This window comes from Coptis chinensis, chromosome 9, assembly GCF_015680905.1.
Source record: "Coptis chinensis isolate HL-2020 chromosome 9, ASM1568090v1, whole genome shotgun sequence".
Classification (NCBI taxonomy): domain Eukaryota; kingdom Viridiplantae; phylum Streptophyta; class Magnoliopsida; order Ranunculales; family Ranunculaceae; genus Coptis; species Coptis chinensis.
Window position 1 is genome coordinate 81,593,910 of NC_141464.1, and position 25,968 is coordinate 81,619,877.

Here is a 25,968-nt window from a genome sequence, read left to right on the forward strand (position 1 = left end):
CAAGTGTTGCTAGTTGACATCTATTTTCAAGACAATCAGGTGGAATTTTCATATCATGGGAGAAACTTAGTGGTGAATCCTGTTGGTACTACACTTCAACAATATGGAAAAATTGAACAAAACAAAACTTTATAGATAACAGTATGAATGAAGAAGATGATGTTTCATAGAATAAAACAAATAACAATAAAAGAAATTACTCTTGATGATTGAGGCTTGCAAATGCAATGTCCTAAAGACTAATTTCACCACTGTCTGAGTGCTCACAGTTCTTCAGGCATCATCTCCCCAGGATACAACAATCAGTTACTTCGAAATCATAGCACCACAACTTCAAAGCCCTAGTGAACCTTTTAATGGATGTTTGTACTTTCAATGACACTTCAGAAATCGACAAGGAGAAAAGACATGCACGTTTTGTCACTCTCAAAAGTTCTTTTCTCTTCTTCAGAGATCTTTCTCTAGTGTGTTTTGAATGAAGAAGACAAAAGTTTAAATAAAATGAAAGTGTCTCTTCAAACAGCCAACATGTCTGTTCCAAGAATCACTTTGTCTCTTCAAGCATGTTTTTTCAAGACAATGTTTAAAGAGTTTTATAGCAGACAGAAAAGAGAAAGACATGCAGTTACCAAAAAAATAACCATCAGTAAGACAGTAACTGTCTATGACATCCGAAAATAAAACTAAGTCCCAACCATCCAAGTCCAAGACCCCCCAAGGCCCAATCATATATCATAGAATATTCAATATATTCTTATGTCTATTTTGTTGGAGAGTGGACTTGAACCCTACACATCCAACTTGGATTCCAAAAGTATACCACTATACCAACTTCTTAAAGTTGTTTATGTATATCGGCTTTCGTATATGGGACTACTTTCTATTCAACATTTAGATTTTCCAACAAATCCCCCATTGGTATGGACGTACTACAACCAGTTTTGCCGGTTAGAGATCACTTATGGGACTGGTCGCAGAAGACCCATGTCATGGGGGTTCTCAACCTGACCCCGGACAGTTTCAGTGATGGAGGGAAGTTTCAGTCTGTAGAATCTGTAGTTTCTCAAGTGCGGTTAATGATCTCTGAAGGGGTGGACATTATTGTCATTGGTGCATAATCTACTCGCCCATTCGCTCCTAGAATTTCTTTCTGCAGAAGAATGGATAGGCTAATACTTGCCAATGAAGCTATCGCTAAGATGCCTGAGGTAGAGGGCAAGCTCTTGTCTGAAGATACTTTTTACTCTAAAGTTGCATCTGAAGCAGTAAGTAAAGGGATTCATTTGGTAAATGATATATCTGGTGGGCATTTGGACTCTAAAATGTTTAATACTAGTATTTGCTCATTTGAAAGCTCCGTATATTGCGCCTACACATCCACCCGGGGATCCATCCACCCCTCGTGCGGCACAAATTGAAAATTGTCCCAACTCCATTCCTACCGTTTCAAGCTTGAACTTTGTCCCATCTTCGTCCCTCTGGTTTAAACCCTATATCAAGTCCACCAACTTAAAAAGCCCAAAAAGTGTAAAAAGGCCCATCCCAAATAGTTATAGTGTCCATTCACAAAGTGTAAAGGGCCCAATGTTAAAATTCCCATCCCATGTTCATCCACCCTTTGTTGACCAAATGGTTATGGAGTGACTTAACAAAGTTGCACACACCCCATCATCTTTTAGATCCTCCATGTCATAAAATTAATCCAAAGGTTAGGGGGAGGTGTGGTTGGTCCGACACCACCCTATTTTGTTATATAGATCGTTGCTCATTTGAAAGTTCCGTATATTGTCATACACATGAGGGGGACCCATCCACAATGCAAACGAATGAGAATTTACACTATAAAGATGTGTGTAAAGTGTAAACAAGTTGCTTCCGAGTTATATACGCGGGTTTAGGGAAGCAGAATTATCTGGAATACCAGCTTGGAGGATGATTATTGAAAAATGAAAACAACTTGAAAATTCTCATAGGGTTATTGACTATCTGTGAACTGTGAAGAACTCTCTTTCAAGAGTCAGGCTGCTTCTCGCCCCCATCGTGATTAGACCTTCATGAAAAAGGTTTCTAGGATATAGTTGCAATTGCCCCAATACAAGTGAGAGAGACCAAGCAACTATTGTTGCTGCCATTTCTGAGATTTTGGGTGGTGCAAACATCATAAGAACTTTTACGGCAGAAGGACCAAAACCTAAACGAAAATATTTTCAGAATGACCAAAAACTAATTAATATGTAAAGATATTGTGGTAATGTGGTTAATAGAAAAATCATAAGAAATTGACTAAAACCCATTGTGAGTCAACCCGGTCAACTCATAGTCAGAATGACCAAAACCTAATAAATAATTATTTTTAAACCAATTATACTATTATTAATAGGACCAAAACCTAAAAACCCTTTTTCTCAAAATGCAAAAGACATTATCCAATCACTCAGCCTCGAATTCATAAATATTAAAAACCTAAATATTTAATACTTGATCAAATACACATTTCATATTTCTCCAAACACACTAATTTTATTCCCAGATCTAAACTTAAAAAACAAACACATAATAATAATAATAAAAAAAAAAATCTAATTATAACACTTTAATCTCCTTCCATTCCATTCACTTCTTCACAACTTTCTCATCTTCCTTCTTCACTTCCTCTTCCAATTCAAAAGCATCCACAGGAAAAGACCTTCCAATCCCACTAGGGGTCTTAAAAGTAATTTTCCCCAAATCAGACTCATCAATATATATCTCACTAATAGTAACCCAAATCAATATCTCTTTAGACTTAACTCCAGTTAATTTCTTCATCCTACGGTTCTCAACAAACGCCGTAATCTCCGCTCCATACGATACACTTTTACCTATTTTTTTAAACACATGTGTTTTACTCTTTTTTTGCTTTAACCAAACAAACCCACTTTTTCGATTATAGCCCACTTCTAGTATATCTTCAAGTGGTAATAAACCTTTGGGTAATAAGATTTCTCCCAGTAATTGGAGTGATTTTTGTTTACATATTTCATCTCCATAGTATATTTCTGCTCCTTCTCTGTTTGTTTCTATTGCTTGGTTTCTTGCCATGGTTGAACAATGAGGTGTGGGAAAAAAAATTGAAGTGTTTGAAGAGAAGTGGAGTGTGTGGAAGGGGTTTTAAGTTTTAAATAGATGTGGGAGTTGTGGGATATTACAAGTTTGACCTTGGTGATGTCGTGGAAAGGTAGATTGTCTTGGTGGGGGTTAAGGTTATTTAATGGGATTACAACATCCAGCTAACAATAGTGGTTGTTAAATGTTCAATATCATGTGTTAAAAAAAATGTGTACAGAATCAGGCGTTACTTGAAATAGCCGTATAGCACCAAACAAGGACTTAAATATGAACTAGATGATACAGAAATGGAACGGAATATAAAGTCATCGACTCATCTATAGTTTATTCGGTAATAATCAACTGGAGAACCTACTTTTATATATGAAATCATGATCTTAAATCATAGCAATTGAGTGTCTATGAAAAAGGACTTAATTATCGAATCTAAATAAATTGGTGAATATATTCTTCTTTTAGAGCACTCCCAATGCGTATGAGTAGTAGGGGAATGTGACAATATTCACTTTTAAATGGTCAAATTTTTTTGCAATGTAAAGGTGAATATCAAAGTGACTATTTTTCCAAATCAAAACGATAGTGAAATTTTTAACTGAGATAGTAGTTGAGTTGAGAACTTCGGACGGAATGTTTTTATTCCGTCTCGTGAATTTTTTTTAAATTTTTTTTTTTTTTACAGAATGTTTTATTCCGTCTCACGTGCTTTTTCGATTTTTTCGATTTATTTTTTTAACTTTAGACTCGTCCGGCATGTTTGTTCAATTTTTATATTCAGAAAGAATCAAACATTCCGCCCAAAAATAATAGTCACATTTGCATTGGACAATCTCACATTGTTTTTCACCAAAACAATAGAAAATAGAAGAAATAGAACTAACCGTAGAGATGAATAAGAACGGCTTGCATTAGAAATGCTCTTAGGCTAGAGTCTTTCAAAATGAGAACCAGTATGAGTATTCAATTTCACAATTTATCTATTTCTAAGTTTGAGTTTAGTAGTTTTTGTTTTTGTGTTTGAAAAAGTTAAAAACTATGAACAAAACAAAATAAGCTGAGAAGTGTCAATATCAATGGTCGTGTTGTATCTAATTTTGATGTCGGCCGGTTACCTAACAAAACTTAAAGATATCAGCAATAATTTGAACTTTGAGACTGTTTCAGGCAAAATAAACATAGATATATAGGTTCAAAACTTTGAGTACAGCAAGAGAACAGAAACGAATTATTTTCATTCAAATAAAAGATGAATCAGATATTAGGAGTGTATAGGAATAAGTTATCTAGAAAATAACGCCTGTGCATTTAAGTTTTTGCTTTCGATATTCAAAATATAATTCTTTACACATGTATTGTTTATTCTCACAATGCAAAAGCACACAAAAACTAGCATGATCATTCTTGTAACTCAAATCACTTCTTCACATCTTTTCCATTTTTTCATCAGTATTCTTCTTTAAGATCAAAAGCCGCAACAGGGAAAGTACGAGAAACCCCAATTGTATTGTTTTTAAAACTAATCTTCTCAGTATCATATTTATTAATATAAATCTCACCAGTACTAATCCAAATTACAAGCTCCTTAGCTTTAATCCCAGTTAATTTCTTCATACGACCATTTTCAATGAAAGTAGTAATTTCATGACCATACCATACCGTCTGATTTAGACTACGAAAAAAATGAATCGTGCACTTTTTTTGCTTCATCCATATAAATCCAGTTGATGGATTGTAACCAACCTCTGTCATGTCATCTAGTGGTAATAGACCCTTTGGTAATGAATTATCTGATAGTATTTGGTGAGCTTTCTGCTTGCATATTTCAGCTCCATGGTATATTTCCGCGTTTTCTTTGTGAGCTTCAATTGCTTTAGATGCCATGTACTCAAACTTTGAAGTGTGTAGAGAAGTGCAATGTACTAGTGGCTTTTGTAGACGCTAAAATTAATGTGAGCACTGCATTTCACCAAAACCATTAACTGAAAATAGGAATATATATATTTTTTTTTCGATAACCAACTGAAAATAGGAATATAACTATTACGGCTTGAGTGTGAGGGGCTTGCAAAGTATTACCACTCATAATTGTCGACGATCACAAGTTTCAGAACAGTCTCTAGAGGGCAGTTGCTATGATCATCACAACAATATTTTATAGAAGAGCAGTCGCAATTTAGTAGTTATTTTTTGTTATAGGAATTTTAATAGCTAGCAACATGCATAAGATCGATTAAAACTTAGCAATCAAGTGATAATTATTAATTAGAGCCAGAATGATGTATACAAGACAATCATTTAAAAGTTGGAAACCAACCAATTTAATTTGAGGATGCATTTTTCGAAGTGGGAATACACAAAGAACATTGAGATAAATCCTAGTAAAATCAGTATGGCAAGCAGTGCCTATCAATGCCACGGGAGTTTATACATTACTTAGCATAATAAATGAAAGGATAAAGACTCAATCGGGATTTTGGTGGAATGGGACCACAAATTCTACTACTTGGCACACTATGAGTTAGGAGAAACTAAACAAATTAAAAGTAAATTGTGGTTTGGGTTTTAGGAAAGCCAAAGAAATGAATTTGGCCATATTGGCTAAACAGGAGACTTATTATAGATGAGAATTTAATATGGTATATAACTTTTAATAGTATTTACAGTTTTCTAGCTTTACCCCCAATACTTATGCCAATAAGTTTTACCCCCCACCTTCTTTTCATCTAGAGGCTTACCCCCAAGACCACGACACATTCAAATCAACCTTAGTTGACCGTGTTCTTTTTGTTGAGTGCATTTGAAAATACATAAATACCCCTTACCCAGTGCAATTATTATAATGACCCTTGACTTGGAGAAGAATGAATTCAAATTTTTGACACGTGTCATCATCTCGACAAATCAAATCGACGGCCAAAATATTTTTTTTTTTATTTTTTTTATAACATGGGCTAAATACCCTCATTTATTATCATGCGAGGTGACGTGTCTTCATCTGATCATTTCTATCCAACGGCTGGGGTCTTTCATGCAGAGAAAGTTTATATATTCCAATATATGAGCTCGACACTTCTCTTTTTTAGTGGGAAGAAAGAAAGAACTGATAGAAGTTGTTTGCCTAGTTTGCAGCCATTCTTGACTTCCAAATAGAATAGGCAAAGGAAACTAACTTCAACAAGAAGAAGGATACTTTGAAACCAAATCTGGAGTGCTTTTCATTTTTTCCCAGGAATGCAAGCAGATTAAGTTTAGAACATCAACTGACCTTCATTTTTAGAATCATTTCTTCATTTCTTCTTCTTTATTCCTTTTTTCTTTTTTGAAACTTCTAGTTATATCCATTTCAAAAACAAAGGCCAAGGGGTAATCACAAGTGAGGAGCTGACAATTTATGAATTCTCTAAGTTCTTAAATGTATCTTACTGATTTCCTGGAATTAGACTTGTCTGCGTATACAGTATACACTAATAGACTAATAGTATTACAGAACACCACATGACCCAAAAGTGCCAACCAAGTTTCTTTTTCAGCACAGTAACTGTTGAAAGCACCTCACCTCTGTCATTCTTGTTAACATTATTAACACAAGTGGATCAATAGGGGTTGTTGTATCCCTGTCTAACCCTTAAACAAATCACTACTATATAACACAATTTTTTCTAATCAACTAGCTTTATCCTTGAAAAGATTACAACTTACAAATATTATGATGACCTAAAATGAACCAATTAACAAAATAACAAGGAACAATCAGTCAAGCTAAGCCACCATTCATTACATAATCCTGAACTCTTACATTGAACAAGCTAAGCCACCATTACAACCAAATAACCCTTGGAATTTCTAATTGAACATCTAAAAAAAACAACCAAACTACAACTACACAAATTTTTTCCGCCTTGGAATTTCTAAGTAAACATCTAAGCCCAAAAACCCTCTTCAAAACTAAAGCAACTTTTGCCTCCAAACTTCACAACCCATTCAAAATAACCACATGCTTTTCGCCGAGTTTTTTTACACTAGGGTGCAAACGGATAGGTTCGGATTTTCCGAACTTTATCTGAGATATCCAAAAAAAATTATCGAATCCGATTTCGATATCCAAAACAGATATCGGATAATATCCGCCAAAAATTAAAATTAATTAAAATTTTATTTGTTTTTAATTCATTTTACCACTATAAAACTAGTATAAGTATTAATTTCCATTTATTATTATTATTTTGTTTTATTTATAGTTTTAATTAATATTAGTTTGAATAAATTAATTATATATAAACTAAATTTTTTAATTTTTTGTAAATCGAAAAAAATGAATAAATTAATTATATATAATAACTATTAATTTTTAAATCGATCGATATTATCTGTCAAGATATCCGATCCGTGATCCAAACCAGCCGGACATAAAAAATATCCGAATATGAAATTTTCGGATAATATCCGATTTTTCGGATTCGAATATTTGGATATCCACTTGCACCCCTAGCTTACACCCATAAAACAATTTACCTGGGTTTTTTGGAGTTTTGGAACTTCTTATATATATTGGATCACCACAAAAACAATATTTTTGGGAAGAGACAGATGATGATGACATTTAATTTTGTTGTCAATATCTTTGGTGGAGGAGTGAAGGAGTTGAGAATTGAGGAGAAGTGATTTTGAGACTCTCTTCGATGCTGAGAGTCCCATTCATTTCGAGGTGTTTTGATGACTCGCCTTGATTCAGTTCAAGTACGTGTTCAACTACAGTATGTGGAAATGAGAATGGGCCAATGTGTTAATTTAGTTTGTAAACTTAAAAAGGCCTACATTGAGGCCCATGATATACAAAAAGAAAATACACCTGTCATTTTTTTTGAATGGGTTTTAAAAAAAAAAAATAATAATATTTTGGTCGTCGATTTGATTTGTTGAGATGATGACACATGTCAAAAATTTGAATTCAGTCTTCTCCAAGTCAAGGGTTATTATAGTAATTGCACTAGGTAAGGGAATTTATATATTTTCAAATGCACTCAACAAAAAGAACACGGTCAACCAAAGTTGGATGTGGATGTGAAAGAAGTGGGGGGTAAAGCTAATTGACATAAGTATTGGGGGGGCCTAAAAACTGTAGTATTTATAAGTGGGATTGTTTTAATAACTAAGATGGTAAGAAGAAAAAATCACATTTTTTTTTTTTTGGAGAGGGGTGATATGATGCCAAGTATGAGAGAAATAAAGGAAGGATTCATGTGGTTACTTGGTAATGACTCTAGGATTAAAACTTTTTCTGAACCTTTGTTATCTTTTCTTAATAAATATCTTATTTTAGAAAAACACCTAAACCCAAAAAGAGTCAACTTAAACCTCACACGTATAGTATCTAACCTATCTAGGGGAAATGAGGAGGAATGAGACATTAATAGATTAGAAGAATTGTTTCATAATCTTATCTCTGATTGTATTAAAACCTTAACTATCAAACCAAATGCCATTGATAAAATCATTTGGTGGAAAGATAAAAATGGAGTTATTATAGTCAAGTTTGCTTACAAGTTACTTGCCAAAGATTATGAGGAGGGTAAGAGCTCTAGAATTAATAAAAAGAGTATAAGGAGGATCTGGAAAATAAAAACTGATGCATCCACTCCAAGGCCCAAAATATTGAATTCGGTGAATATTTCGGTGTACCCAAAAGTCCGACATATATAAGATATATCAAAAATATCAGATATATCTATTTTTTTTGTGACTAGTCCAAACTATCTAAAAGTATCATAAATATCGGTAAAAAAATATCATAAATATCGGATATTTATATTAAAAAATGGTAAAAAGGTCAAACAATATATATCGTAAATAACGGTTATATCGATGATATAAAATTTTATATCGAAAATTCCGATATATATCGAGAAAAAAATTCAATATTTGGTGGATATATATTGAATATATCGATGTCGGTGTAAAAAAAAAAATATATATTGGCGATATTTTGGGCCTTGATCCACTCAACTCTTTACATAGAAAACTTACATGGGAGGTCTACCCAATTGAGAAGTATTGATGCAGAAGAAGTTTAAGGGTGATGTAAATTGTGTTTTATGTGAAAGACACATTGAAACTGATTACCACTGCACATTTTCTTTGGTTGTAAGTGGAGTAAAACATTATTGTATGGATCAAACATAAGTTTGAAGGCAGATGCAAAAGAAGAAAAGGATATCAAAGGTTGGCTAGATGATTTCATTAGTTGGGAGAGAGACAATGATCTACATGCTTCCAATACATATGGTTTATGTATGATGCATGAAATCTGAAAAGCAAGAAACAAACTTAAGTTTGAAAGAAAGAGGAGCTCTCCACACTCGTGAATCAAACAGTCAGGCGATTCACAGAAGTCTACACTGCAGAGAACAATCCATCCCTTAATGGCCAGGATCTTAGTCATGCCATAAACAATACTATATATTTTAGCTCGAGCCATAGAGAGTTATACAGTAACAGGAACCTCATCTCTTTTGATAGAGCTTTTAACAAATGTGAGAATAAGGGGGCGTTGACACTATGCAGAAGTCTAGATGGTAAATTACTTAGAACAACATACATGAAATTCAATTGCGAAACAACTATCCAGGCAGAATGATATGGAGCAGAAGTCATAGCTACTCTAATTCAAAAGTTAAACCCCGGGCTCTCTATAGTCTTGGGAGATAATCGTCATTTGATGGAAGTGCTTGCAGGGAATGAGAAAAGCTTAGGCTAGCAAGTTGAGGACCATGTGAAGAAAATCTTAGATTTATTTCAAGTTTGTAATAATATAAATAATGAGTCCAATACTGAGTTCTTTTGGATGAGACATAACACCAATGGAGAGGCCCATGAACTGGCCAAGTGGGCAGCAAGATATGCAGGAATTGGACCTCCTCCAAATTGGGTTTTTAAGTATGTAACTCCTCTTATGAGATTTTAAAGGAATGGAAGGAAGTCAATTATTGGAAAAAAAAAAAAACAAACAAACAAACCATCTCCATTACAATTCGATAACACATTCTCATTCATACGATACACTGCACCATTACATGGATAATTTGACACGAGGTATGGTTGTATGGTACAATGTTTATGATCATGTTTTGCTTGGCAAATTTCGTGCTCACCACTGAAGTGAGAAGATGTACGTTTTATAATTACCAGTATGTATATGCAAGGCCCAAAATATCATCGATATATCTGATATATCACTGATATATATCATTTTTTTTAGTACACTGATATCGATATATCCGATATATATCTACCGAATATTGAATCATTTTTTTTCCCGATATATATTAGAATTTTCGATATAAAACTTTATATCGCTGATATAACCGATATATGCGATATTTATGATATATATCGTTTGACTTTTTGACCATTTTTTAATATAAATATCCAATATTTTTGATATTTTATGATATTTTTTTTACCGATATTTATGATATTTTAGATAGTTTGGACTTTGGTTACAAAAAAAATATATATATATATATCCAATATTTTTGACATATTTGATATATATTAGTTTTTGGATACACCGAAATATTCACCGAATTCGATATTTTGGGCCTTGTGTATATGTTCCGTGCATATAGTCAAGTACATATATAAGTTGTAATCACGCAAAAAAAAAATGCTAATCTGAGCAAGCTATATTGCCAGAAATAATCATCCCAATCTCCACACAAACTCATGTTAAGCCCGCTTAAATTGCATGTTGAGCTATGGTAAGCCTACTTAAACTTGAGACTTTGAGAGTGATCATCCTACCCAAGTTCATTTTAAGTTGGGTACAAAAATAAAAACTCCTCACACTCTCAAATCTGTGACATTTTGGCAAATTTTGCTCGATGGTTTGGATCCATTTTATGTCCTGTCTTGGAATCCTAGTAAGTCAAGCCCATGAGATCAAAAGCTGCCCATCTAGCATAGAAGTCTCCACCCAACGTGAATTATTGACTAGGAGAATCACCTTTTTTGCTGGAATCTTGCTGATACCCAGGATTCCAGGCATCTAGCAAGTACATCTGTATTCGTCCGAAGTTTCTAACTCGCCCGAGTCCCCTTACCATACAAGGACTCTACTTCCATCCAAACAGAATTTCACTACATATATCATCATATGACTTCATCTCATAATCACATAACTCCCTTGCTTGAAAACAAAACAACCTCCATGGAAGAAAATGAAGCAAAAAGTTACTGGACATGGAGCAAACACGATTTTTACCCAGAACCATCATTCCAAAGTTGGCAAACTTACAAAACAGCACTATCCCAAACTGGTCATCGTTTAAAAGATCGGTTTCTAGACCGTTCAAGTAACACCCAAGAGTTAGAAGTCAGAAAAGAAAGTGTTAATGAGATGAAAAGATGTTTGTCTTGGTGGGATTTAATATGGTTAAGTTTTGGTTCAGTTGTTGGTACTGGTATATTTGTTTTGACAGGTCAAGAAGCTCATAATCATGCTGCTATTGTTTTGTCGTATGCAATATCAGGTTTATCTGCATTGCTTTCTGTTTTTTGTTATACTGAATTCGCTGTTGAAATTCCTGTTGCTGGTGGTTCGTTTTCGTTTCTTAGAATTGAGTTAGGTGATTTTGTTGCTTTTATTGCTGCTGGAATTATTCTGTTAGAGGCAGTAGTTGGTGCTGCGGGTTTAGCAAGATCATGGACTTCTTATTTTGCAACATTTATTAATCGTCAGCCTGATTCATTGCGCTTTCATGTTAGCGCATTTGCGGATGGATTTAATTTATTAGACCCACTTGCTGTTGCTGTTTTATGCACTTTATCGGCAATTCCAATGTTTGGTTCGCGTAAGGCATCGCTTCTTAATTGGATTGCTGCTATGTTTAGTGTTGGAATTATTGTGTTTGTGATAATAGCTGGTTTTGTTAAGGGTGATGCGTCGAATTTATCTCCTTTTGTTCCGTATGGAGCTGGAGGTGTGTTTAAAGCTTCAGCTGTTTTGTTTTGGGCGTACACTGGTTTCGACATGGTTGCTACAATGGCTGAAGAGACTAAGAAACCTTCGAGGGGTATACCCATTGGATTGATTGGATCAATGTCGATGATTACACTGGTTTATTGCTTAATGGCGTTGTCACTTAGTATGCTGGTGAAGTATAGTAATATGGATGTAAATGCTGCCTTTTCGGTTGCCTTTAAGAGTGTGGGCATGAATTGGGCGAATTACGTAGTGTCTTTTGGTGCACTGAAGGGGATGACTACTGGATTAATGGTGGGAGCACTTGGTCAGGGAAGGTATACTACTCAAATTGCTCGATCACATATGATTCCACCTTGGTTTGCTCGTGTTCATCCTAAATTGGGAACACCCATCAATGCTACACTCTTAGTAACCCTTTCAAGTGCTTGTATAGCTCTCTTCACGAGTTTAGATGTTTTGTCGAGTGTTTCATCCCTTAGTACCCTCTTCATCTTCATGTTGATGGCAGTTGCATTGATTGTGAGGCGATACTATGTGTATGATGTTAGTTCCAAATCTGATTTGCTCAAGTTGTGGATCTTTCTAGTGATGATAATTGGCTCTTCAGCTGGAACCTCCGCTTATTATTATTTAAGGCCTCATGGTTGGGTTGGGTATGTGATAACCTTATCTATCTGGTTTCTAGGTACATTGGGGCTTGCAGTCCTTCTTCCTCAACAGCGGACACCAAAGGTCTGGGGCGTTCCTTTAGTCCCGTGGATACCATCATTCTCAATTGCTATAAACCTTTTTCTCATTGGAGCACTAGGTTACCAAGCATTCGTGAGGTTTGCGATCTGCACAGGAGTAATGCTGGTATACTATGTTTTTTTCAGTCTCCATGCAACCTATGACATCGCCCACCAGAAGCCACTTGATTTAGAAACTGCGAAGGGAATTTCAAGTGGCTAGTCGCCGTATAACCTGTGACTTAGAAACTGTGCAGGGAATTTCAAGTAGCTAGTCTCTGTACAACCTATAACTTACAAACTGCGCAGGGAATTTGAAGTGGTTGCATTGATTGTGAGGCAATACTATGCATATGATCTGCGTTCCTTTGCTCAAGTTGTGGATCTTTCTAGTGATGATAATTGGCTCTTCAGCTGGAAGTAGTCTGGAACCTCCGCTTATTATTATTTAGGGTTAACTAGTATTAACCCACCACCCACGTACCCCCTGATGAGCCAATTCTAGGTACATTGGGGCATGCAGTCTTTCTTCCTCAACATCAGACACCAAAGGTCTGGGGTGTTCCTTTAGTCCTGTGGTTACCATCATTTTCAATTGCCATAAACCTTTTTCTCATTGGAGCACTAGGTTACCTTTTGTGAGGTTTGCGATCTGCACAGGAGTAATGCTGGTATACTATGTCTTTTTCGGTCTCCATGCAACCTATGACGTCGCCCACCAGAAGCCACTTGATTTAGAAACTGCGCAGGGAATTTCAAGTGGCTAATGTCACAGGTGTATGCTTAAGTCTAGGTTTGATACCACTTCTTATGCGGTCTAAAGCTTAGGTGATTAGTCATTAGTGCTATTGATAAATTTGTGATTTATCTTATTCATTCAGTGTACGTAATATATTGTCTATATTAATCTTGCTAGAGCTGGTACAAATTGTCTCGGTTCGTTGATGTTCCTTTTGCAGCCGTTGAATTGAAAAGTTATGTGTACTAGAATAACAGAGCACAATGATGATATTAGAATGCAGTAGAGTTTGATACAACTTTGGCAGTCCTTGAAATTGTTCATTTACTGGTAATTTTTCTGTTTTTTACACTACTATGATACCTTTCAAAATCTGGAAGGATTTGTAGCACAGTGAGAACTTTGTACCTCAAATTCCAACCCTGATTTGCCTGCAGGGTGAAACAAATCCAACCTGTGACCTAGCTTTTTTCTTACACAGCCTTTGTGGTTACAAAAGTGACTTCATATATTCCACCAGTTGAGAGAAGTTATAGTATTTTTGGTTAATGGATATCAACATTGTATCGTTTTCGTTCTTGTCCTTTGGTTGTTTGTACTTAAAGTGTTCAACTGGTTCCGTCAGTTTCATGTCTTACCTATTTCTCGTCAACTGGTTCAGTAAATTTTGTGTAAAAAAGGTTCTACATGTCTTACCTTAGCCTCCATGCTTATAGGTAGTGCAGATGCTGTAAATCTTAGTCCCTCCACATACCATAGAAAGAAACTGAGTACTCTGCAGAAATGTTTAACAGAATATGATTGCATACTATTCCCATGATAATGTAGATAGAATGCTTAGACATGTAGTTGATAAATCATTGAGAAAACAACCCTCAACTCCGGATTGCTGAGTAACGATACACCGTACTGCTCTTCCAAGGCAATGCAATTGCTATATTGCATACTGTAATACCGTTCTGATGATACAACCCGTCTCGCCAGTGTCGAATGCGTAGAGTTGAAATTCACTCATGTATAAATTAGCAGTATGAGTTAGCCTTTTGACAACTCAAATTTCAGCCATGATGCTCAACTTAGAATCTACCTATCCTTCTGCTGTGATGTTGTCAATCTTTGTTAATTTGACTTTAAAGAACAAAAGTTGGGAAATGAATTTTCTGTCTTAATTTTATGCACTATACCAGCTTTACAATTGCTTCGAGCTGTCTGACTACATAGTACATACATACATACAAATCTCTACATTATATGATAGCCGGATCTTTAGGAGAAAAATTTCTCAACCAAACTGTGTATTTGTAATATCTTTATTTTATGATTTTAGAACCACCTCCCTTAATTATTCTTATCAGCTCTCTCTTTTTTAAATAATTTACCAAAAACTCTCTCACTTTATTAAAATTAGACTTAGCTTTATATTATTTAAAATAATTTAGAAAACCTCATTCACGTCACTCAAATTATATTCAACCTCTCTTAATATTTTATATTATTTTTTAGATTATAACTAGAATTCAAAAAATCATACTATCGTAGAGATATTAGAGCGACAGATTTAAAGATTTGAAAAAACACCGATGCGTAGCACGGTTCGCATACTCGTTGTCAGACTATCATACAAGAAGTCTAGAGCTAGAGCGTTCCTAATGGGGGTTAAAACTGTAAGTGCCCATGGGCTTACTATAATAAAGCCCATCCTATTAACAGTTCTGGAACCTTCTCAACAATTGATACAAAGCCTAGAAGAACCTTAATAATAAACCCTCAAACATAATCCTCGGCAGTTTACATCTGTTTCTCTCAAACTCAATCTATTCAGTTCAGAAAAAAAAATGGCAGGAGATTTGGCACTAGATTTAGAAGAGCTTCGTCAACTTCAAAGCATTGCAAAGAGACCTCGTATTCTCTCTTTCCTCTCCTCCGAAATCCGCAACTTAGAAAAGGTCTCTTTTCTCGTTCCTCATGTTTTAATATTCATTGTTTTAAGAATAGAAACAAGTGGGATTAAAATATCTCGAAATGTTTGAAATTTTTGATATTAGTGATGAGCATTTGGATGAAATGGTGTACCATGAGTAATGACTGTAAGAAAAGTTATAAAGGAACTGTTTTTAAATGGAAATAATGATACTTTGTTTGTGCTTGGACACTACTAGCATTATACATTGTTATATGGCCTTAAAGTATCTTTGGAGAAGCAAGTTTAGTGTTTCCTTTATCTGTTTTAATTTTGTTTGTTCATCTAGGTTTCGTAATTGCAGTGTATGTCCATAAACACTATAGCTGCTGTTCTATGTATCAGTAGACAACAATGTGGATAACCGTAGTACAGATTTTGCGGGCGTAGGGAGTAAATGAGTGTTATCTCTGTATATTGGTTCATTTTACTTATTTCATGTATGTGAAATTGTTTTGGTGATTTGGACTAAAATCCGGTTAATGGTGTCCAAATTATACATGACAAAGTTTTAGTTGATGGGCAATGACAAGATTTGAATAAGGGATTTGTTAGAATATAAGTCTTAATGCTGGTAAGAAAAAAAGATAAAAGAATGTAAGTCGCCATAAATAATTTTTCATCTAAAACATGAGGGAAGACATTTAGAAGTCTAATGGAACCTTTAACATAATCAGTGGAAAATAGTTACGAGTTAACTGTACTTTAGGCCAATGGTACTCTTTCGGTAATTTTATTACTTTCGTCCTGTATCCTACTTTGCTTAGATATATACTTTTGTTAGAAGTGCAAACAATTTCTCTTCTACTCTCTTCTGAAAATCTCTTTCTACACTTTCTATTTCCTACAATGTGGCACTACTGTACTAACACAGTGTAGTTGTGTAATATTGAATCAACACAGAACTGCTGAAAAGAAAATTTTAATTGGAGAAATGTGTTTACATTGATAAAGTTGAGTAGTGGATTTTAATATTGAAATGCAAAGTAGCGATTGAAAATAATAAAAATAATAGGATTAATTAGACTAACTGACTAAACCCCCCAAAGTATGTACCCGTTTAGATTAAACCCCCTATTGTTTAAATCATTAGATTTAAATACCCATTCTAATTGTTATTTAGTTTAATTCCCCCCCATATGACCCTTCCATCTTCTTCCCCGATCACTTGTCCTCCCCAACGGCCCAACCCCAATTCGATTCCACAATACAATCAATCACAGCCCAAATCCCATAACCCCAATGCCAATAACATACCCAACCTTAAGTAAACCCATTGATACTCAATTTCAACTTCCAAATACTCAATTCCTCTGATTATTAGTCCAAAACAAATTAAATTGAGTGAGTTTTGATTAAAAATTAAAATCTTCTGTTCCAAGAGAGCTCACTTCTATTTTTGTTCATTAAAACCTTCCCATCAACTTTTTGAATAGATTCCCCATTCAAAATACTTAAACTCAATAATCACACATTTTGAATTCCTCCTCATCCCACCAATTATTTTTTCTCACTCTTAATCCATTTCCAATTTCTTTAAACCCATTTCTAGCATATTGGCCTTCTTAATGGCTTTAAAGACTTACATCAATACATATATATTCTCTTATTTTTTAATTAGGTAAGCTAGATTTGAGTCCTAACGATGTGGGGCTGTTTTGAATTGGAAGAGAGATAGTGCAAGAAGTTTTGTAATTTTGTATAGATATAGTGGTAATGTTAGCAAAAATGGAGTAGGAGAGTAATCGAGGAAAAAAAATAATAGGGGCAGTTCTGGAATTAAGTAAAACATAAACCAGAATGGGTATTTAAGTCTAATGATTTAAACAATAGGGGGTTTAATCTAAACGGGTACGTACATTTGGGGGTTTAGTCTAATTAACCCAAAATATTAATATCCTAATATCCTAGTACAGTTATGGTGGATATGTTAGTTTCTTCTGATTAAGATTTCATCTTTGTACAGTTATCAGAAGATGCTTCAGTGCCCACACCACAGTCTTCAGCACCTACTCCTGCTCCAGTTCCAGTTTCTGCTCCAGCAAAAGTTCCCTCCAACCCTGCTTTGCAGTATGTGACACTTAGCTCATTCAGCTGGGACCAAGACAATGAGAAGATCAAGGTACACTGAGAATTTAGTATCTTTTAGATGATCACATGTATAATATGCAAGTGAACATCATCGGAGGGGTTTAGTGAATTTTTAAGTGTTTCATACTTGTAAAAGACTAGACCCTGTTTACAGTCTCATTTGTTGGCTAACTCGACTGTCCATTCCACAGATATATGTGTCGCTGGAAGGAGTTGAACAAGAGAAAGTGGAGACCGTGTTCAAGCCGATGTCCGTTGACATAAAGTTTCATAATGTCCAAGGGAAGAACTACAGATGTGCTCTACCGAAATTGAACAAGGAAATTGTACCAGAGAAATCTAAGGTGGTTGTCAAGCCCAAGAGAGTCATCATCACTTTATTCAAAGAGTCAAAGGGTAACTGGTTAGATTTGCACTTCAAAGAGGACAAGGTAACGTGCTAACATTTGTTACCCCGTCTTTCGCTTGGTCATTCCTCACACTTTCCTATTTCTAGTAGTTGATCGTGGACTATCTATGTATTATCTTCTGATTTTCTTGATCCAATATATATTCGTCATTGCAGCTGAAACCAAATCTTGACAAACAGAAAGATCCCATGGCGGGAATTATGGACTTGATGAAGGTGTGGCTTTCACTTCATCCATTGTTATCATATATAGGTTTATTTTTTCCATTCCATGTTTTTAATTTGGACAAAATTATGTTGGACCTTGCAGAATATGTATGAGGAAGGGGATGAAGACATGAAGAAAACAATTGCTAAAGCATGGACTGATGCAAGATCTGGAAAAACCGCAGACTCCATGAAGGGATATCCTTGAGTTTTTAGGGAGTAGGTATAGGTCTGAGCAATTGCTGTGTTATCTAGTGATCTTATGGCTTAAGAAGGGATTTTATTTTCTTATGTCTAGGTAGATTTCATCTTGCTACTCTTGTTGTCTCTTGTTTGTCTTGGCTGTGAGTACTGAAGGTGTAACTAAGACATAATTTATATATCTGAAAAGTTGGAAGGCTTTTGTAGTCAATATTTTGTTTATTTACTCTTTGATTGTTTCATCAAATCAAATTTTAAAATATTTGAGAACATGTTAGAGGATAGATCAATATAACCTCTTGATTCAAAGACCAATTGGTAATATCCAAAAAAAAATCAAAGTAACATATTTATAGAAGATAACATTTTGTTTGTTTGTTTGTTTGTTTAAATTTTGTAAGGGCATCTCTAATGGGGGGTGTAAAATTACACCTCCACCTAGGCTCCACGTAGGTGCCATTAGGATTTTACACCTCTAATTGTATAGTATTGTATAGCTCATAAATATCCACACTCAATACTCTCCAATGGAAGATTGTAAAAAAAATAAATTTTAAACTCGGATGTCATTCCAAGTGACGTCCCTCTTTAATTTAAACTGGGAGTGACGTCTGAGTTAAAAAAATAAAGCTTCAAACGTGTGTTGAAGTGACGTCCGAGTTTTTAAGTTAAACAGACGTTATTTTAAGTGACGTCTGGGTTTTTAATTAACTAATAGCGAGAGGGGGAATTTCTCACCCTCTCTATTAGCTAATACACTATTATCTACGGTATAACACCCCCATTGGAAAGAGTTTTTTGATATTTGAGGTATAAAATTTCCACTCTATACGGTTTACACCCCCATTGGAGATGCCCTAAGGAGGCTTCAATAACAATTGCTATTAGCTTAATTATCACAATCTCAAGAGTATCTCTTTAGCATATACTCACTGCCAACCTCCTAAACATATACCCCGAAGAAGCTAGCTGCCTACACCCGTCGTGAAAAGGCTTCGGATCTGGGCCCGGTGTGAATAGATTGCATCCATACCATTTACGTAGACTTAAACAGCCAATGTGCAAATCAAAATTGACCTTTTTAGTTTTACACTTTTACCCTCTTCCTCACACAACTCCCACAGTCCAGCTCCAGCCTCCTTTCTTGCCCCAACCATATCTAGCTGCCGTCTTTTTTGCATCCCCACATCAAGGTATTTTTTTCTTATATTTAGCGGTCATCCACAATCAGGGCCGGCTCAACCATATAGCAAAGTAGGCCTCCGCTTAGGGCCCCCCTATAATATAATCCAGCCATTGCCCACTATTGCCACTATTGTTTTTCATTTATTTTTAACTGTTGGATGAACGTTTTTATATTGGTAAATTGGAAACCATAAAATCATGTTAAAGTAGTGTTAAACACTAAAACTCCTTCAATTCTCTCGCCTTCTCTAACAAAAAATAGCACACATCTATAACTAATTAAAGTTCTTCATCACCCCATGACAAATGATCAAGTATATATACGCCAACAATTCAATCTTACCTATATCATTTTTTTACCTTCTATATGATTTTTCTCTATAATCTCGCTCTCTCTCTCTCAATGTTTGTTTTATTTGGTGTAGAATTATTTTGCATTCTCTCTCTCTATATTCGCAATTCTTTGTTAAATAAATCTATTGAAGTTTCAAATTTGTCATTAAAGACTATTCAAGAAAGAAAAAAAGATAAAGTTTGGATCATATGAAATAACGTAAACAAATCAATAATATGTTGTGAGAAAAAAATAAAAAAAGATGTAACAATTTTTATTTGTTAAAGTAGTGTTAAACACTTAAACTACTTTGGTTCTTTCCCGCCTTCAAAGAGAGAAAATAGTACACCTCCATAACTAATTAAAAGTTCTTCATCAAATAACAAATAATTAAGTATAACACTAACAATTCAATCTTACCTATATATTTTTTTTCCTCTATAATTTTTTTTTTTCTATATTTGTTTTATTTGGTGTAAAATTATTCTTCTCTTATTTGCAATTCTTTGTTAAATAAATCTTGAAGTTTCAAATTTGTTGTTTAAGACTATTCAAGAAAGAAAAAAATATAAAAGTTTGGATCATATGAAATAACAAAACAAATCAATAATATGTTGTTTTGAGAAAAAAATAAAAAAAGATGTAACAATTTTTATTTGTTAAAGTAGTGTTAAACACTTAAACTACTTTGGTTCCCTCCTTCTCAAAAAAATATCACACTTTCAAACTAATTAAAGTTCTTCATCACCCTATAACAAATAATTAAGATAACACTAACAATTTTTTTATATCATTTTTTTTGTTTTCTATGTTTATTCCTATAATCTCTTTTTCTTTCTATATTTGTTTTATTTGGTGTAAAATTATTCTACATTTTGTTTGCAATTCTTTGTTAAATAAATCTATTAAAGTTTCAACTTTGGCTATTCAAGAACAAAAAAAGCTAAAAAAATTGGGATCATATGAAATAATGTATCACAAATCAATAAGATGTTGTGAGAAAAAAATTAAAAAAAAGATGTAACAATTTTTATTTGTTAAAATAGTGTTAAACACTTAAACTCTTTTCCCCCTCAGCTCCAACAAAAAGTAGCCTCCATAATTTATTAAAGTTCTTCATCACCCTATAACAAATAATCAAGTATATATAACGCCAACAATTCAATCTTACTTATATCATATTTTTGCCTTTTATGGTTTTTCTATAATCTCTTTTCTTTCTATATTTGTTTTATTTGGTGTGTTATTATTCTACATTCTCTCTCTATTTGCAATTTGTTGTTAAATAAATCAATTGAAGTTTCAAGTTTGTGTTTCAACTATTCAAGAAAGACAAAAAGAAAAAGTTGGGATCATATGGCCAATAAGATGTTGTGAAAAAAAAAAAAAAAAAAAATGTAACAATTTTTATTAGTATATATTAATCATAGAAGATTTCCATTCGAACTTTGCTTAGGGCCCTTATCTTCCTCCACAATACATGACTATATCACTTTTTAGTTCCCACATTCTTTCTCCATAACCAAACCGATAAGAAATGGTTTGGGTTTTGATAATTTTGTTTGCATTTCATCCACCCGAAATCAAACCGAACTGATAAGATATTAGTTTGGTTTCGGATTTGTCTTCCACCGAAATGATAAGATCACATTTTAATAATATTTATGATTAATTTTCTATATGTTTATCAACTGTGTGAGTGAAATTAATTGATTAACCAGACCCTTTCTTTGTTGGAGGATAATAATAAGAAGAAAAAGTGGAGAATCTTGCTTGGTCAAATTAAAAAGATAACTTTTTATTTGTTTTCATAGATTTAATCCTTTTTAGATTGATTACAAGAAACTTAATTTGCAATGGGTTGTTATAATTTATGGTTTTTGAGATTCTTTTAAGGAATTTTTCTTTTTCTCATTCTTCACCACCGTTTGTTGGTTGATAATTAATTGATTAACCAGACTAATGCCTTTCTTTGTTGACTAATAATAAGAAGAAAAAAAAGTGGAGAATCTTATAGAACAAGTCATGTATTTGTGTTGAACAAATTGAACCTCAAGTTATGTATTTGTTTTTTTAAAACAAATCATAAGATAGAGAGTGGAAGTATAGACATTTCAAATTCTTAGCATGATTGAAAAAATCAAGAGCGCCTTAAAAAAGCCAGTGAATATTGTTTTACTGATTTTTATGGTTTTTTTTTTAATATTGTTTTGGAGACTTTTATTCGTGTTGTTTGCAACTAATTTCCTTGGCGATGGTATTTGCAAGGTTATGGTATAGGCTTTAGGACGTGTGTTGAGACTATTTTGGAGAAGAGAGGCTCACTCTTCCCTGATGGTAACTGGATTTCTCAAATGTTTCTGGGGATTTGGGAGTGTTATTCTCCACTCTTTCTCCGCTCACTCCACACTGCAATGCAGTATACTAGTTTAATTTAGAATTTAATTAATTTTATAGTTTTCGGTTCGGATCGGATCGGTTTCGGGTTGCAATATATCTTTTCGGTTCAGAATGGTTTCGGATGAAATATAATATTATCAGTTCGGTTTCGGTTTGTGTTTCCATATTCTTTTCGGTTCAGAATGGTTTCGGATGAAATATAATATTATCAGTTTCGGTTTCTCCCCTCAATACACACAAAAAAAAAAAAGTTTTGACCAATTTTTTTTATCGGTTCCATCTAGGACAGTCTATTTTTTTCACCCTTATTTTTTTTTTTTATATGTTTTGCAGGTGCAAACGTTGTTTTAGGAGACCACAATTTTACTAATTAGTACTTGAACTGTACACTTCTAATGGCAATCTGTAATCAGTCTCCATTCAAACTTTCATCATCATCATCATCAACTAACCTTTTTAAGACCACCCCTTCAACACAAAATTTCCAAATCATTAAATGCAAAACTTCTTTATCTTCAAAACCATTGAAAACAGAACCTGAACCTGTCTTTAAGACAGTTAAAACTTTTGCTCCAGCTACATTTGCTAACATTGGTCCTGGGTTTGATTTCCTTGGTTGTGCAATTGACGGTGTTGGGGATCATGTGACTTTATCTATTGACCCAGATGTACAACCAGGTCATATCTTGATTTCTTCCATTGATGGTATTGGGAACAGCTCGAAGAAACTTAGTAAAGACCCACTTTGGAATTGTGCTGGAATTGCTGCTATATCTGTTATGAGAATGCTTGGGGTTCGGTCAACTGGGCTATCGCTTTCGCTTGAGAAAGGGTTGCCGTTAGGGAGTGGTTTGGGGTCGAGTGCGGCTAGTGCTGCTGCTGCAGCTGTAGCTGTGAATGAGATTTTTGGTGGGAGGTTAACTGTGTCTGATCTTGTTCTTGCTGGGTTGGATTCGGAAGCCAAGGTTTCGGGTTATCATGCGGATAATGTAGCACCAGCTATAATGGGTGGGTTTGTTTTGATTAGGAGTTATGACCCATTGGAATTGATTCGGCTGAAATTTCCATTTGATAAGGACTTGTTTTTTGTTCTTGTTAATCCTGAATTTGAAGCCCCAACGAAGAAAATGAGGGCGGTATTACCGACTGAAATCAGTATGAAGGAACATATTTGGAACAGTAGTCAAGCAGGAGCGTTGGTTGCGTCAGTGCTTCAAGGAGATTTGAGAGTATTGGGTAAGGCAATGTCATCGGACAAGATTGTCGAACCCAAAAGAGCACCATTGATTCCTGGAATGGAAGCGGTGAAGAGAGCAGCACTTGAGGCAGGCGCATTTGGGTGTACTATTAGTGGTGCTGGACCGACGGCTGTTGCTGTGATAGATGATCTGAAGAAAGGTGAAGAGATTGGGAATAGAATGGTGGAAGCATTTTTGAAAGAAGGGAATCTTAAAGCTTCAGCGACAGTGCGCAGTCTTGATCGTGTTGGTGCAAGGATTGTTAGCAGTGAACTGAGTCGATGAACATTGAGTAAGTTGTTTTAGCTTTTCAAATTGTTTTTTAACATATTAGTCGATTAAAATTCCATTATATGGTTGATGGGTTTATGCATTGCTTAATGTTAAGTGCACCTCAGAGTGAGACAATCTTTATTTTGCAAATTGAGACAAAAAAAAAGTCTTTTACCCGACAAACATGAAGCTTCTCACTGCATAGTTGATTAATAGTTGGTTTCTGTTTTTTAGTTATGATTGGAAAGAGGAAGGATTCCTTGGATAGAAAAAGTAGGTCTAGATAACCTACCCTAAACAAAACTCAAGAACAAACGAGCCAAAAAACGAACTCATACACCTGTCATAATCAAGAGTCTTTATACATAATACCCTATCATCTATCTTCAAGTGGTGAAAAGGTCTAGCACAAACATCTGGAGCTCCATAGTTGTACACTTAAAATGACAGTCTATTATGGTTATCCCAGATCTTCTGCCTTCTGGAAGTAAATGACCAAAAAAGAGCAAGACTCGTAAAATAAAGGTCTAACTTGCCAAGAAAAAAGCGAACACTAAATATAGGTAACCAAATCCTCGTCCCTCGAGCACAGAGGACAATGTCTTAAGGTTGACTACTAAAATATCATTTCCTTACGAGCGTCACTGGTAGTATCTGCTTCAACGTTGCACACGAAACAGGAAAAAAAAAAGATGCACTAATTCTTATTGGAACCTTAGAACCCCAGTTCTTATTGCAACCATGTTCCTTGGTTATATCAGTGTTATTAATGATCCATCTGATGTTACATGCTGAATTATGTTGATAAATTATAGGTTAACAACATCTAAGAATCGAAGATAGAGTAAGAGTTCCAACACATGTACATACACATGCCTTAAATGGGACGCCATCTGGCCTATCCTTGCTGGTTGGTTGTATTGCACCGTACCCTCTTTTAACTAATTAAAAGCTTGGACTTCTTCTGTATTAAAAAGCTTGCTCCTCCTTTTCTCCAAATATTTTTCTCTTAGAGTCAGGTAAGACCTTTGCATCTTCTTCTACTACTCTGAATCCTACTTCTATCCATAAGAATTCAAAGGTTTTATAGTCGTACTTCTTACAAATCTTTCATTTTAAAGGTGCAGTGTTCACTGGGAACCACCATAAATTTTATGATTTTCATGGAGTCATTTGGTGACTGCAGGTTAAAAAAAAATTCAGAACCATATTCCAGGAAAAAACAACCGTTCGAGCCAGGCAGGAGGCATCATTGGGTCATTCACCGTAAGATTGAAAGATTGATGGAGAAGTTGTAGCTAGTGTTGAGTTTGTTCGATTCAGTGAAGAAGCATATTTATTAGTGAAGTTTTGTACTTCCTCCGTGTTGAGATTGCAAGCGAATTTGAATGTCATTGCTTTTCAATTGGGTTGTTTGTGAAAACTTACAATGTTGTATTTGATGATATTCAGCTCTGTTCTGATTGAATTCCATAAAAACGGAGAATGGCCAGTTGCCATATTGGCCAAAAGCCATACATTTAGACCTTACGTTCATGGCTAGGGCTTCATGAAACCGAATTGTATTGGCAAAAGCTTTTGATGTTTAGTATTAGTTTCAATTCTATGCCAACAAAACCGAGTTGTTTAACAAGAGACTAATATCTGTATTGGCCCCAAGTACTTCTCGTACAATCATCTTATAGGACTTGTAGTGCTTAAAAAAGATTTTTGCAAACAAACCTCATGTCGCCACTTGCTCATGCCTAAAAAAGCTATCAAACTTTACACCTTTTGACAGTTTGGGAACCAAACTTTTTTTTTTTTTTTTTTTACAATTTGGGGGACCAAACTATTTGTTTTTTGCTTCTGTCAAATTTCTATAACACTGTTTCTAATTTGTATATGTATATTCGAAAAATAAAAAATATGCTGACGTGTACAACTATAACTCACACGCACACACTTCTTACGTGATAGCAATAGGCCCTCTCCAAACTTTTGTTTGGGTGATCGAAAAAAAAAACCCAAAAACCAAATGTACACCTTCTTTCTCGCTAAAAACAGAGTATAGGTACAATGGAGTGGACATTGGCTTTCAATACATTCTTGTCAGGCATTTGCTTAGCAATTGTT

General features: G+C 34.6%; 4 protein-coding genes and 2 pseudogenes across 6 annotated transcripts; 4 read left to right on the plus strand and 2 right to left on the minus strand.

Annotated features, from left to right (window-relative positions):
- Nucleotides 1–501: 501 nt before the first annotated feature.
- On the plus strand, nt 502–3,131 carry LOC147478652 (folate synthesis bifunctional protein, mitochondrial pseudogene; annotated as a pseudogene). Its single transcript, XR_015209887.1, has 3 exons — nt 502–581; nt 896–1,329; nt 1,756–3,131. The product of XR_015209887.1 is annotated as a folate synthesis bifunctional protein, mitochondrial pseudogene (transcript).
- On the minus strand, nt 2,452–3,140 carry LOC147478653 (uncharacterized). Its single transcript, XM_086584502.1, has one exon. The coding sequence runs from the start codon at nt 3,079–3,081 to the stop codon at nt 2,614–2,616; it is 468 nt and encodes a 155-aa protein (XP_086440628.1). The 5' UTR covers nt 3,082–3,140; the 3' UTR covers nt 2,452–2,613.
- A 1,408-nt stretch (nt 3,141–4,548) lies between these two features.
- LOC147478654 (uncharacterized) lies at nt 4,549–4,986 on the minus strand. Its single transcript, XM_086586280.1, has one exon. It carries the CDS (start codon nt 4,984–4,986, stop codon nt 4,549–4,551), a length of 438 nt encoding a protein of 145 aa, XP_086442406.1.
- A 6,084-nt stretch (nt 4,987–11,070) lies between these two features.
- LOC147478655 (cationic amino acid transporter 5 pseudogene) lies at nt 11,071–13,853 on the plus strand (annotated as a pseudogene). The gene has a single exon (XR_015208748.1). The product of XR_015208748.1 is annotated as a cationic amino acid transporter 5 pseudogene (transcript).
- Nucleotides 13,854–15,302: 1,449 nt separating this feature from the next.
- LOC147478656 (SGS domain-containing protein) lies at nt 15,303–18,634 on the plus strand. The gene is made up of 5 exons (XM_086582116.1): nt 15,303–15,501; nt 17,482–17,637; nt 17,798–18,037; nt 18,172–18,231; nt 18,326–18,634. The coding sequence occupies exons 1-5, from the start codon at nt 15,391–15,393 to the stop codon at nt 18,428–18,430; spliced, it is 672 nt and encodes a 223-aa protein (XP_086438242.1). The 5' UTR covers nt 15,303–15,390; the 3' UTR covers nt 18,431–18,634.
- Nucleotides 18,635–19,517: 883 nt separating this feature from the next.
- HSK (homoserine kinase) lies at nt 19,518–25,470 on the plus strand. Its single transcript, XM_086582117.1, has 3 exons — nt 19,518–19,616; nt 22,676–23,872; nt 25,040–25,470. Exon 2 carries the CDS (start codon nt 22,738–22,740, stop codon nt 23,863–23,865), a length of 1,128 nt encoding a protein of 375 aa, XP_086438243.1. The 5' UTR covers nt 19,518–19,616; nt 22,676–22,737; the 3' UTR covers nt 23,866–23,872; nt 25,040–25,470.
- Nucleotides 25,471–25,968: the final 498 nt, after the last annotated feature.

What these genes read in the sequence shown, in the direction of transcription:
- HSK (XM_086582117.1), top strand. Translation starts at nt 22,738, where the DNA reads ATGGCAATCTGTAATCAGTCTCCATTCAAACTTTCATCATCATCATCA.
- LOC147478654 (XM_086586280.1), bottom strand. Translation starts at nt 4,986, where the DNA reads ATGGCATCTAAAGCAATTGAAGCTCACAAAGAAAACGCGGAAATATAC.
- LOC147478653 (XM_086584502.1), bottom strand. Translation starts at nt 3,081, where the DNA reads ATGGCAAGAAACCAAGCAATAGAAACAAACAGAGAAGGAGCAGAAATA.
- LOC147478656 (XM_086582116.1), top strand. Translation starts at nt 15,391, where the DNA reads ATGGCAGGAGATTTGGCACTAGATTTAGAAGAGCTTCGTCAACTTCAA. An exon ending in TGCACTTCAAAGAGGACAAG is followed by an intron (nt 18,038 to 18,171) that starts GTAACGTGCTAA and finishes TCGTCATTGCAG; the next exon opens with CTGAAACCAAATCTTGACAA. An exon ending in GAATTATGGACTTGATGAAG is followed by an intron (nt 18,232 to 18,325) that starts GTGTGGCTTTCA and finishes TGGACCTTGCAG; the next exon opens with AATATGTATGAGGAAGGGGA.